At 43.1% G+C, this 10,850-nt stretch overlaps 2 protein-coding genes across 2 annotated transcripts in view; one reads left to right on the forward strand and one right to left on the reverse strand.

The window, feature by feature from the left end:
• Positions 1 to 10,265, reverse strand: part of LOC142010362 (uncharacterized) — a 55,057-nt gene extending 44,792 nt beyond the window's left edge. The window contains exons 1-2 of the mRNA XM_074988678.1: positions 9,810 to 10,265; positions 6,216 to 6,312 (exon numbers count right to left, since the gene is read on the reverse strand). Of these exons, the coding sequence (XP_074844779.1) occupies positions 6,216 to 6,312; positions 9,810 to 10,265 (553 nt within the window). The remainder of the gene's footprint in view (positions 1 to 6,215; positions 6,313 to 9,809) is intronic.
• On the forward strand, positions 82 to 2,690 carry GPR31 (G protein-coupled receptor 31). Its single transcript, XM_074988378.1, is given in 3 exon segments — positions 82 to 110; positions 1,617 to 1,723; positions 1,726 to 2,690. Coding segments are annotated over 3 exon segments (1,101 nt in total).
• Positions 10,266 to 10,850: the final 585 nt, after the last annotated feature.

Raw genomic sequence — 10,850 nt, forward strand, 5'->3', positions numbered from 1 at the left:
CAACTTGCCTCTAGGGAGGGAGTTAGTAGGGAGAGGGAGGGAAGAGAAGAGAAACAGTGGGGAGGAGTAGGGCTGAGTGGAATGGGGATGAAGCCTGGGACACAGCACAGGTGAGATGTGAATGGTGCTGTGTGTAGAAGAGGTGAGTGGAGGAAGCCACCCAAGCAGAAGTTTTGCCCATGCTCACATGCAACCATTTCTATATAAAAATGTTCCTAATATAACTGTAACTTCTCAAATTTAATCTCTCTTCTCTGTCATCACCAAAACTTCAGCTAGCTGCCCACTTGAGCCACAGTAACTTCTTCCTCTCCTGACTCAGCTGTCTCTTCTAGGTTGCCGTGCCTCTCCAGTAGTTCCACTTAACTCGTCTGCACTCTCCCAACTTGGTGCTGCCTCCTTTCTCACTTGGAGCAGACTCTACCAGGTGGTAGAGTGGTGGTATGCCTACAGCACTTTGCATGAGTATTGCAAGGCATCGGGACAGATTCTGGCCCTGACACAGCCACAGTATGAACAGTCTGCAATGCCCTTCTGAGAAATTATGCCAGCACAGGATCAAGAGCCCTCTATCATCCTCACACAGTCTCTGATGTAGGAGCATGGATAGAGATGGGGGGATAGGTGGAACACTTTGTGCTCTGGTTACTCTAGGCTGCAGCGACGTCCACAGCACAGGCAACCTCGTGGCTGCTCTACCTCGTACCATCAATTGCTGCACCAGCCCCTGGAGCAACCCAGAATTAGGAAAGACACCTCTATATCTCCCCACCAATTCTTTTACATTTTCCAGGAAATCACAGCTTTTCTTCCAGGACTTCCTGGTAGCTCCTTGATTCCTATACATGAACCTGCCCATCGCAGACTCCTGCTGAACACCGCTGAGGAAAGTGAAAAATTAGCATTTGGCAGACTCTCTTCTTCCAAAGGACCAATCAAGTGTGCTTCATAGAATCACAGAATCATAGAATCCTAGGGCTGGAAGGGATCTCAGGAGGTCATCTAGTCCAGCTCCCTGCCCAAAGCAGGATCGACCCCAACTAAATCACCCCAGCCAGGACTTTGTCAAGCCAGAACTTAAAAGCCTCTAGGATAGAGATTCCACCACCTCTCTAGACGATGCATGCCAGTGCTTCACCACCCTCCTAGTGAAACAGCTTTTCCTAACAGTCAACCTACATTTCCCACTCTTTAACTTTAGACCACTGCTCCCTGTTCTGCCATTCATCATTACTGAGAATAGCCTCTCTCCATCCTCTTTAGAGCCCCCTTTCAGGACTTACTTCCTCCAAAGGCTTGGAGAAAACAGTCAGTCCTGTGAGGAAAGCTGAGCAATATTAAGAGAAACTCAGCTATCAACTTCCAACTTTCCTGGGGGTTGGCTCAGCATAAATAGTGCTGAGCAGCCTCAAATCTCACTGTTTCACAGGAGTTGCAAGTTCACGTCAAGATTTCAGGGTTAGGAAACCATTCTGTGTGCGGTTTTGTGTACAGGCATACATACATATGTGTGTATAAATATACAAACATACATAGTACACTTATTTTATCTGCTGATGCATAATAGCAGTTTGCTTTTGAGCTCCTGATACTGATGGTGTGCTTTCTTCTCTGAGAAATGCAGAAGTAATTACAATATTGGGAGGAAAAGAAACTTTTGGGGCTTTGAATTACAACACAATCCAGACGAGTTTCAATTTTTCAGTCCTTTTAAGAAGGCAGCAGAAATGACAAGTTCCAACTGCTCTGTTTACAATGAGTCTGTGGAAATAGCTATAAACATCCTACTCGTTTTGGAATTTGGGCTGGGATTCACAAGCAATGCTTTTGCTCTCTGGATCTTCTACTTTCGTTTGAAAGTTTGGAAGCCACATGCTGTCTACTTGTTCAACTTGGTTATCGCCGATATCTTGCTGAACATTTGCCTGCCTTTTCGACTGCTCCTTGCTATCAGTGTTTTAGACAACTGGGATTATAGAAGCCTACTCTGTTTGGTAGTTCTCTTTGCAATGTCTCTTTCCCAAGCTGTCTCCATTGCATTCCTCACTGCTGTGGCCCTGGATCGCTATTTCAGGGTGGTCCACCCTACCAAGAAAAACAACTCTCTCACAAGCAGGAAAGCAAAAGCTATTTCTTGCATAGTTTGGCTTTTAGCAATCGGAGTGACTTTTGACATCTTGATTGCTCCTCGACCTGAAAACTCCACTGAGTGCCGCAGTTTCAGCCTACACGGAGAGGATGACTTCCACAGCATCTGGCAGGTCATTGTATTCTTTCTGGAATTTCTTGTGCCCTTTGGCCTCATTTTGTTTTGCACAGTTGCTATCATCAGGAAGCTGAAGAGACCTCCCCGGGATTTGAACAGGCAACCTAAGCTGCAGAAAGCCATGTTTTTAGTGAGTGCAGTGGTGGTGGTGTTCGGCGTTTGCTTCCTGCCCAGTGTGTTGAGCAGAGTGCTTGTGTATATTCTCCAAAGATTTGAAAGCTGTGCAGCTTTTCATTTGGCTGTGAATGTATTGGATGTTAGTATCTGCTGGACCTATCTCAACAGTGCTATGGACCCCATCGTGTACTGCTTCTCAAGCCCAACTTTTCGACGTTCTTATAAAAAAGTCTTGCATTCTCTAAGGCTGAGAAGAAATGAAGTGGAACCCCAGAGCCTTGACATTTCCAAAGATTCTGAAACTTGAAGTCTGTGGATACATTCTGATAATCTCTAATGGATAGGCCAGGTTAGGAAGGAAAGTATGCCTCCATCCCCCATTACCACATCTCACCCTGGTACATAAATTGCAGAGAAGGGTCGGTCAAGGACGCAACATTCTAAATCCTGCCATTCCGTTGGGTTTGAGTTCTAGTTAAACAAGTCAAAAAACCAGATGTAACAACAGCTCCACTGACTTAGAAATGTGGAGATAGGATGCCACCTTAAATCAGTTTAACATTGTGATATGTGCAAATGCCAAATAGATTCTCAAAGATTTAAAATTATTTTCTTATGCTTAGCTGTACTTAATATAACGCTTATCAGTCAAAAATTAAGCTTTCAATGCAGTTGCTTCCTAAATGTAGAGTGAAACTTGAATGTAGATTATACATAATTCTGCCTAAACTAGCCATGTTCTGATCGGTCATGTACATTTGAAGTGCTATGATTTTATAGGAGTAGAGGGTCTTTGTTTTCTGTTAAAAATGTTTCTATATAAAATACAGCAGGAGTGGGGGAAGCAAAACTGCAAAATGTTTACCTCTTTTATTGCAAAATGAACCCATAAAGTTTTGCAATTTTCTCATTCTGTCATCTGGTGGAACAGTATCTTGGGTCTAGCAAGAACTGCAGAAGTGTGGACCATATACCAAGAATCATTCTGAATGCCACGTGTTATTTCCAGACTGTCTAATCATTTGCTAATTTTAAAATCAAGTTTTTATTTCTTTATCAATCATTAGTTTTGCATTACTGACACAAAAAGATAGCAGCATGGAAGTCCATTTAACATCCAGTCTTCTATATTCACAGAGGATGTATCATGCAAGAGACAGCCACAACATCCTTAACGGTCATCAACCCACACCCATGCTTAGTTATAGCTGTTAGAGGTGTTTCAGTTTCGGAATGTTAGAGAGACAAGACGTGTGAGGTAATATATTTTATTGGACCATTTAAGGGCTGCACTGAGTCCATGTTTTTAGTAATTAGGAAAGTTATGGCCCTGTATTTATGGTTTACTACAACAATCTCTAACTCACTAACGCCCTATTTTTGTCCTATGACAAAATGTCCAATGTCCTGTGTCTTGACACTCACAGTATCTTTCCCTGGGTTGAAAAAGAGCTCAAAATCTAGTCTCTCTCAACAACATAAGTTGGTCCAATGAAATATATCAGCTCATCCTAGCCAAGACCTGTCTGTCTGAGTCAGGGCATGCACGTTGTTCACTGGAATCCAGGATTCCCTCTACCCTTCTATCTCTCCATCTACATCCCAAGTAGTGTGAAAAAAAACCAGTTCTGATCTATATAAGAGTAAAAAAGTATCAAATGTTGACTTATAGTTGCCCCACCATGTACAGAGAGTTTTACAAAACGCTTTCACAATCAAACTCTATCACAAGCACGGACTAGTTAGTAGATTCATAACATTGCACTGGACAGCCAGCCAGAACTGAGGATTTAGAGCCAAAACCTATTTGTCCTAGCACCTCCCCTCTACCAAAATCATCCTCCCACACCACATTGCAGTCTGAAACTAGTCCCATAATTTTCCACCCTGATACCACTACTCAAAACCGCCCCATGATAACCCAGTGGCACACAAAGAATTCCATACTGTTTCATTCTACAGTGTATAACAGGAATATGAATGAAACATGATTTTCTTTACAATGACTACACTGCCTTTACTTTTTGGCTATGTCTACACTAAGAGAAATCTTCGAAATAGCCATGCTAATGGCCATTTTAAAGAATACTAATGAGGCACTGAAATGCATATTCAGCGCCTCATTAGCATGACACCGGCCACGGCACTTCAAAATTGCCACTTTTCGCTCCCACATGGCTCATCCAGACAAGGGTCCTTTTCTAAAGGACCCCACCAACTTCAAAATCCCCTTACTCCTATCAGCAGATTAGCATGCCACCAGCCATAGGAGTAAGGGGATTTCAAAGTTGGTGGGGTCCTTTTGGGGTCTGGACGAGCTGCATGAGAGTGAAAAGTGGCAATTTCGAAGTGCTGCGGCCAGCAGCATGCTAATGAGGCACTGAATATGCATTTCAGTGCCTCATTAGTACTCTTTGAAATGGCCATTAGCATGGCTATTTCAAAGATTTCTCTTCGTGTAGACACAGCCTTTGTGAAGGGAAGGTGGTGGGGGAAGATGCATCTCTGATGTTAGAAAAACTCTTGGAAGAAATAATTTTACTACGATTTAAACACTTGTCCTGTCCTACCATGATAATTAGTCATATTTTGTTAATGGAAAAGCACTGTACCAAATTCTAATCTCATTTGCACCAGTGTGATCCAGGAGTACCTCCGCTGTTTCCAGAAGACTTCCCATTGTCATTCAGCTTGTCAGGCACTGAGGATGCAAAATCTGAACTGTAGAGAATTGTGACAGAGATGTTTTTCTCAGGGATGCAGGTGATCCATGATTACCATACTGCAGGTATCACGTGTCCATGGGTTCTTGATGAACTAGAGTGTAGCCTAGCATATATCATGGTACGTCTTAGGGCTGCCAACTACCACTACCATTTAGTTTGTCGTCAAGGTATCTTAGCAGTGCAAGACGAAAACTGGTTAGCTCATAAAGTGGTGAGGGGAGGCCAGGATGCCAAAGCAATGAACATAGGTACATGCCCCAGGTAACATCTACAAGTGAGGCTCTATGGAGCCCTGTCCAAAAGAAAACTATTCCTGCCAGTAGAACACCTCCATGAGGGCAGCAATTCAAAGATCCTGTTGCTTTCCCATGCCTCATTCTCTATTTCCCCCTGCTTGCATTCATGCAGAGGGCCCCTGCAAAACCAGCCTCCATGCTGTAGGTAAAGATCCCAGCCAGTCCCTCTTACATCCAGTCCCAATTGCACAGGGGAACCATACCCAACACAAATTTGGAGGAGGGGGAAATCCCTGCACAGGGTGGGTTCCCGTTTTCTTACTTGCTATGCTAATGGCGTTTTCTGCCAGTGTCATCATTAAGGTGGCATTTGTTCCAGAATTTATGTTGCATCGTGGGGAAGAGACCAGCAATGAAAATCTATTTCTAGAAGTCCTGCCTGATGAATTCCGTCCCTTCCCCTTCCCATCTAGTTCTTAGATAGAAAGAAAGAAAGAAGGTATTTTAAGTTTTAGCAGTGAAATTTACACTGAAATGTATTACAACACTAATGATTTTTAACCTAGACTTCAGTAGGCACATGTACATGGATGTCTGTTAGTATTGAACAGAAATGCACTTTTACACACAAAGTACCTGTAAGAAATATTTAAAGACAAAGAAATATTTTCTGAAGTTACCATTTTTTGTGGTGTGAATAAAATATTTTAGTAAAACTCTCCAATGAAGATCTTTCTACTTCCTCTTACCAACCCCACCCTACCAACAGTGTATCTTGAATTTATCTGGGAATGACAGCATTTCATTGTTGGAATGTGAACAGCTGCTATGTATGGTATTGAGCTCTTAGGAGAGAAATCCCGACAGTACCTGTGTTATAATATGTGATGATTTTCTGTTGTTCAGTTACTAGTCTTTGCAGCTGCTCCATCTGTTCCATTATCACCTGTTCCTGCTGCCCTGGGCTCTGTAAACAGCACCAACAAAATGAATTAAAATATGCTAATCTCTGCCTTTTAACAGAAAGGAATCTGTCCTTTCAGAGTCTAGCTTTCAGGTTGGTTGGTTTGTTTGTTTTAAAAGGGCAATTACATTGTTTTATTGCAATAAAAAGAGAGTGTCTTTGCATTTAAACTTTCTTTTGCAGAGGTAGTGCTCAAAAAAAGAGCAGTGTCCCAGGGTAGAACCCTGCAGCAGTACTAGGATCCCATGGGTTCTGAAGGGCCCACTGCCATAATGGCAGGAGCAGGTAAAATTAATTTTATTGTAGGAGGAAATGGGTGGGCAAAAACAGATGAAGTAATTTATGGGAAAAACACTATATCTCGCTTATCGGTTTGTCTCATTGTTAGAATTTCAGCAATATAAAGCAATTTTTTCTTTCTTTTGAAATAAAAGTTTTAATACTTAAATTTAAATGAGAGATAGAAAGAGATCTCATGTCCATTTTAACAGGAGTTAGAGTATTTTACATCGTTTAAGCAAGATTTGTTCTGTTCTTTTAATGGTAAAAACTATGTCTGAATTTTACATTATACACACATACGCAGCTGCACTCACACCAACCATTTTTGAGGTTTTTAGTAGCACGGGGGAAATCTGTCTTTCTTCCAGGATTTGTGGGCTCTAAGGTTTCTGCGGTAGGAATGGATAAAAATGCAAGACACAATGGGGGACCTGTTGGGAGTTGGTTTTGTGGGGTTAGATGGGAGCAGGATTTAAAAAGTAGTCCCACACAAGGCTCTATGCTAGGCCACAGGAATCAGGAAAGGAAAACTGACCATCTTCTTATTGTTGAAGATGAGGGATATTTTAAATATAAATTAACTTCATAAATTATAAAAAATGGAGTTTTTAAGTTATTTCGCTTGCAATTGTCTATGGTACTGCTAGCAACATATATGGAAAAATTAATAGCATTTGAGTATTGACAGTATTTTCACTCACTTTCCCAAACTTTGATGTCTCATGGAAGTTTTTACAGTCAAACAATACAAACATAAAAATATATTATGAATTATGTCAGTATAATTCATCATTATTGCTGGCAGGAAATTGTAGAAACATTTTTGAAAAAAATATCCTGAACATTTTTCAGTCAGTCTAGAAGAAGTAAACATTCTACAGAACAATTTTCTCGAAATGTCAAGTGTTTTCAACATTTCACCCAGCTCTATTAGAATAAGTGATACCACAGTGAAACACGTTTGCTGGCGGAATTTTGACCTGCTATGGTAATAATTCAGAACCTGATTTACAGAATGGCTCTGTACATACAACTCTCACAAAAGCCAACAGGATTTGCAGGTATTGCCGTAAACCTGGGTTCTATTCTCAACTCGAACGCTGACCTGCTAAGTGATGTTCACTAAGTCACTTCACTTCTTTGTACCATTTGCTATTCTATTTAGACTTTGAGCTGGCCAGGGTAGGGACAGCCTATTACTACATGTGTGCAGAATGCCCAGCACAATAAGGCTGTGATTCACTTAGGGCCTCCAAGTCCCACTGTAATCTCGCTCTCTGTATAAAAAAATTCTCCTCCTGAACAACAAAATGACATCATCACACAAATGCGTCTGTCTGCCACCCAGGTAGGCTCGGGAGAGTTTGCTGTGGGAGGCTCTGGTGGGGCAGTCAGGGCGGAGCTGGTTTGCCTCTGCTCTCAAGTGAGGGAAGGAGCTGGGAGCAGCCACCACCACCAGGCCATAATGGGGAGGGAAGGTGCCGCTCAGAGCCAAAGTCCATCTTCCAGTATTGACTAACCCTGCTCCTCCTGGGTCCAGGGGCAGGAAGTGGCTCCTGTCAGTAGCAGCAGCCGAAGCCTGGCTCTGAGCGGTGCCTTCCCTCCGCAGCAGAGGAGATGGGAAGGCCCACTCAGAGATGAGTTCTAGCTGCTGCTACTGACAGGAGCCGTATTCTGCTGCCTGGCCTAAGGGAGACAGGAGCAGCAGCCAGAGGTTGGCTCTGATAGGCATCTCCCATCTCTGCCATAGGCTGGCCACAGAGCTCCCTGATACCCCTGCGAAGGCTAGAGTGGGCCACACCCTTCCCTGACCCCCGCGCCCCCTGGAAAACAGGGAGTTTGGCATGTATAGCAAGCAGGGGGCACAGTCCCTGAGGAATATAATAATTGCTGTTCCCTACTCTTTCCCCATGCTGAGAATGACTTACCTGTTTGCCACTCTGTGAGTCTGGGCTGGGTGGTGGTCACAGAAGAGGAAAGAGAATGAGTTAAAAGGAGAGATTTAAGAATTCTCCTAAAATATTAGGACTTTTGGCTGCTCAACAACTGTTAGTGCTGCAGTCTTAACCACCCTTCTTCCAGAAGCCCCTTCTTCCAGAAAAATTTTCCTTCTGGAACATCCTCCGAGGCCGCGTGTCTCCACATGTTCTTCAGACTCTGGAAGAGCTTCTTCCGGACTCCAAACCAGGTGCTGATATGCTAATGAAGTGTGGAAAATTTGCATCCGCACCTCATTAGCATCTTCGGTTAGCTCATTAGCGTGCCGCTTCTAGAAGCAGCACCTGGAGATGCAGCCAGAATGTGTTGCATATTCTCAACACTTCAACCTAATCTTTAGTAACCATACAAAGCCCCAACAAACCTCATTCATCTGCCAGACACAGTCTTCAACTAGGGTCTTGTCTAAACCAGCTCTTTTCCCAATATTGGCCTATTACCAGACACCTCTGCCGATGGCAGCAGTAAAATAAAGTCTGTGCCTCATCAACACTACTGCTTCTGTCATTGCTGTCTCCAGTGGCACTGTGCAATGGAGAAGAAAATGCTGAAAACTCCCAGCACAGACATACCTTGCATTTCAGATAACCTGTTGCCTAATAGAAGTGGTGTCTATAGTGCAGTTTTAATGGGTATTTAGAAACCTGGTGAAGGAGATGGTGCAAGGCTACTTTTGTCCAGCTGTCTGAACCTAAAAGAATTAAAAAAAAGTGAAAAAGGATAGTCAAAAGGGAAGAGGAGGAGGAAAAGGACAAAAACATGGAAGAAGGGAAAGGACAAACGCATAGGGAGAAGACAGATAATAGGAATCACCGAAAAAATTCCCAACCTTTGGTTTCCCACGTTATCATCACACACATGATGGGCTACCAAAGTATGCAATTCCTCCTAAAGGAGGGAAGTAGAGAGGAATAAACATCAAAAATGACAGGAACAAAGGGTGAACAATCTGCTTTGTTCTCAGGAGAAGGAATTTGTTACTTCAAATCATCATAACACACCAGCATTTTACTGCCTGGAACTAGAAGGCTTTAAAACAACATAATCAGGCACATGGTCACATTCTAAATTCTGACCACTAAAGCCTTTCCAGCGAAGAACAAAAGTTAGCAGACCTTTTCCTTCTCAGGGCAATGCATTAGACATTACTTGTACAGCCTTCAAAAACCACACATACAAATACTCCATTGAAATGCCATGAATGCTTAAAGCAAACCTACCTGTTCCATGCTTCTGTTGAAGTGTGCGGTTTCCTGACTTATCGGAGGAGCAGTCCCAGCAGCAGAACGGAGTGGATCCAAGCATCTACTTTTACTGACCTGGACAATTCCAGCCTCAGTTAGGCTGGATGCCAACAAATGAGGACAAAGAGCATTGGTGGTCAAATAATTCAGTTGCTTTGCATCCTGAAAGGCTTGGCCATGGAACCAGTTATCTGATGAGCTGCCACCACTGCCCATCACACTGGTGTTTGCTGGGTAACAGAAGGGCGTAAACTGCTCACTGACTGAACCATCTGTGCTGTTCATCTGGCCCAGCGGCAAAAAAGACACAGCCTTCTCAGTGATTTCACTAGGATATGGCACCAGTCTTGATGAATCATTGGCAGTCCACTCAGGCACGAGGTTTTCATTTTTGAGAGTATCTGCTTCCATGCCCCACTTTCTGAACTTCATCTTAAGGACATACAGTGAATGCTGCTGGAAACAGACACACAGTGCTGAAGCAATGGGCCAAGTGGATCCTACCAACTGCCTTCATTTTTTTTTTTTAATCCCAGAGCTTCTTTTGAGGATGAAGGCAAAGGATCTTCGATCCATAAAAACTGTAAAAATAATGTTTTGCTATCAGGAAACATGCCATAAAGTAAGAAACAAATTGGGGCATGGGGAGGAAACTGGGACTGGCTGCGTAAGGAGACTGGCAAGAAAGAACCACCCAGGTCACGGAATGGCTGGTCAAGACTAGGAATAAAGTGCCTGAAATGGGATACTGGAACAGGGAGTTCCAAGAGGTAAGACTAAGAGTTTCTAGCAAGGATACTAAGGGTATGTCTACACAGAATAACTCTTCTGAAATAGCTTATTTCGGAGGAACACTGGTGTGTAGACATACTCTAAGAGTACGATAAGCAGTCTGAGGATCAGAGACTGGAAATCGGACAAAAAGCCAGGTGGGGATGTGACAGGCTTAGGGCAGCAATCGGGTGGAAGGCATGAGATAGAAGGGATCAAGCATGGGTGGGAATGGACAGAAGAACC

The sequence above is a fragment of the Carettochelys insculpta genome, chromosome 3 (assembly GCF_033958435.1).
Source record: "Carettochelys insculpta isolate YL-2023 chromosome 3, ASM3395843v1, whole genome shotgun sequence".
Taxonomy (NCBI): Eukaryota; Metazoa; Chordata; order Testudines; family Carettochelyidae; genus Carettochelys; species Carettochelys insculpta.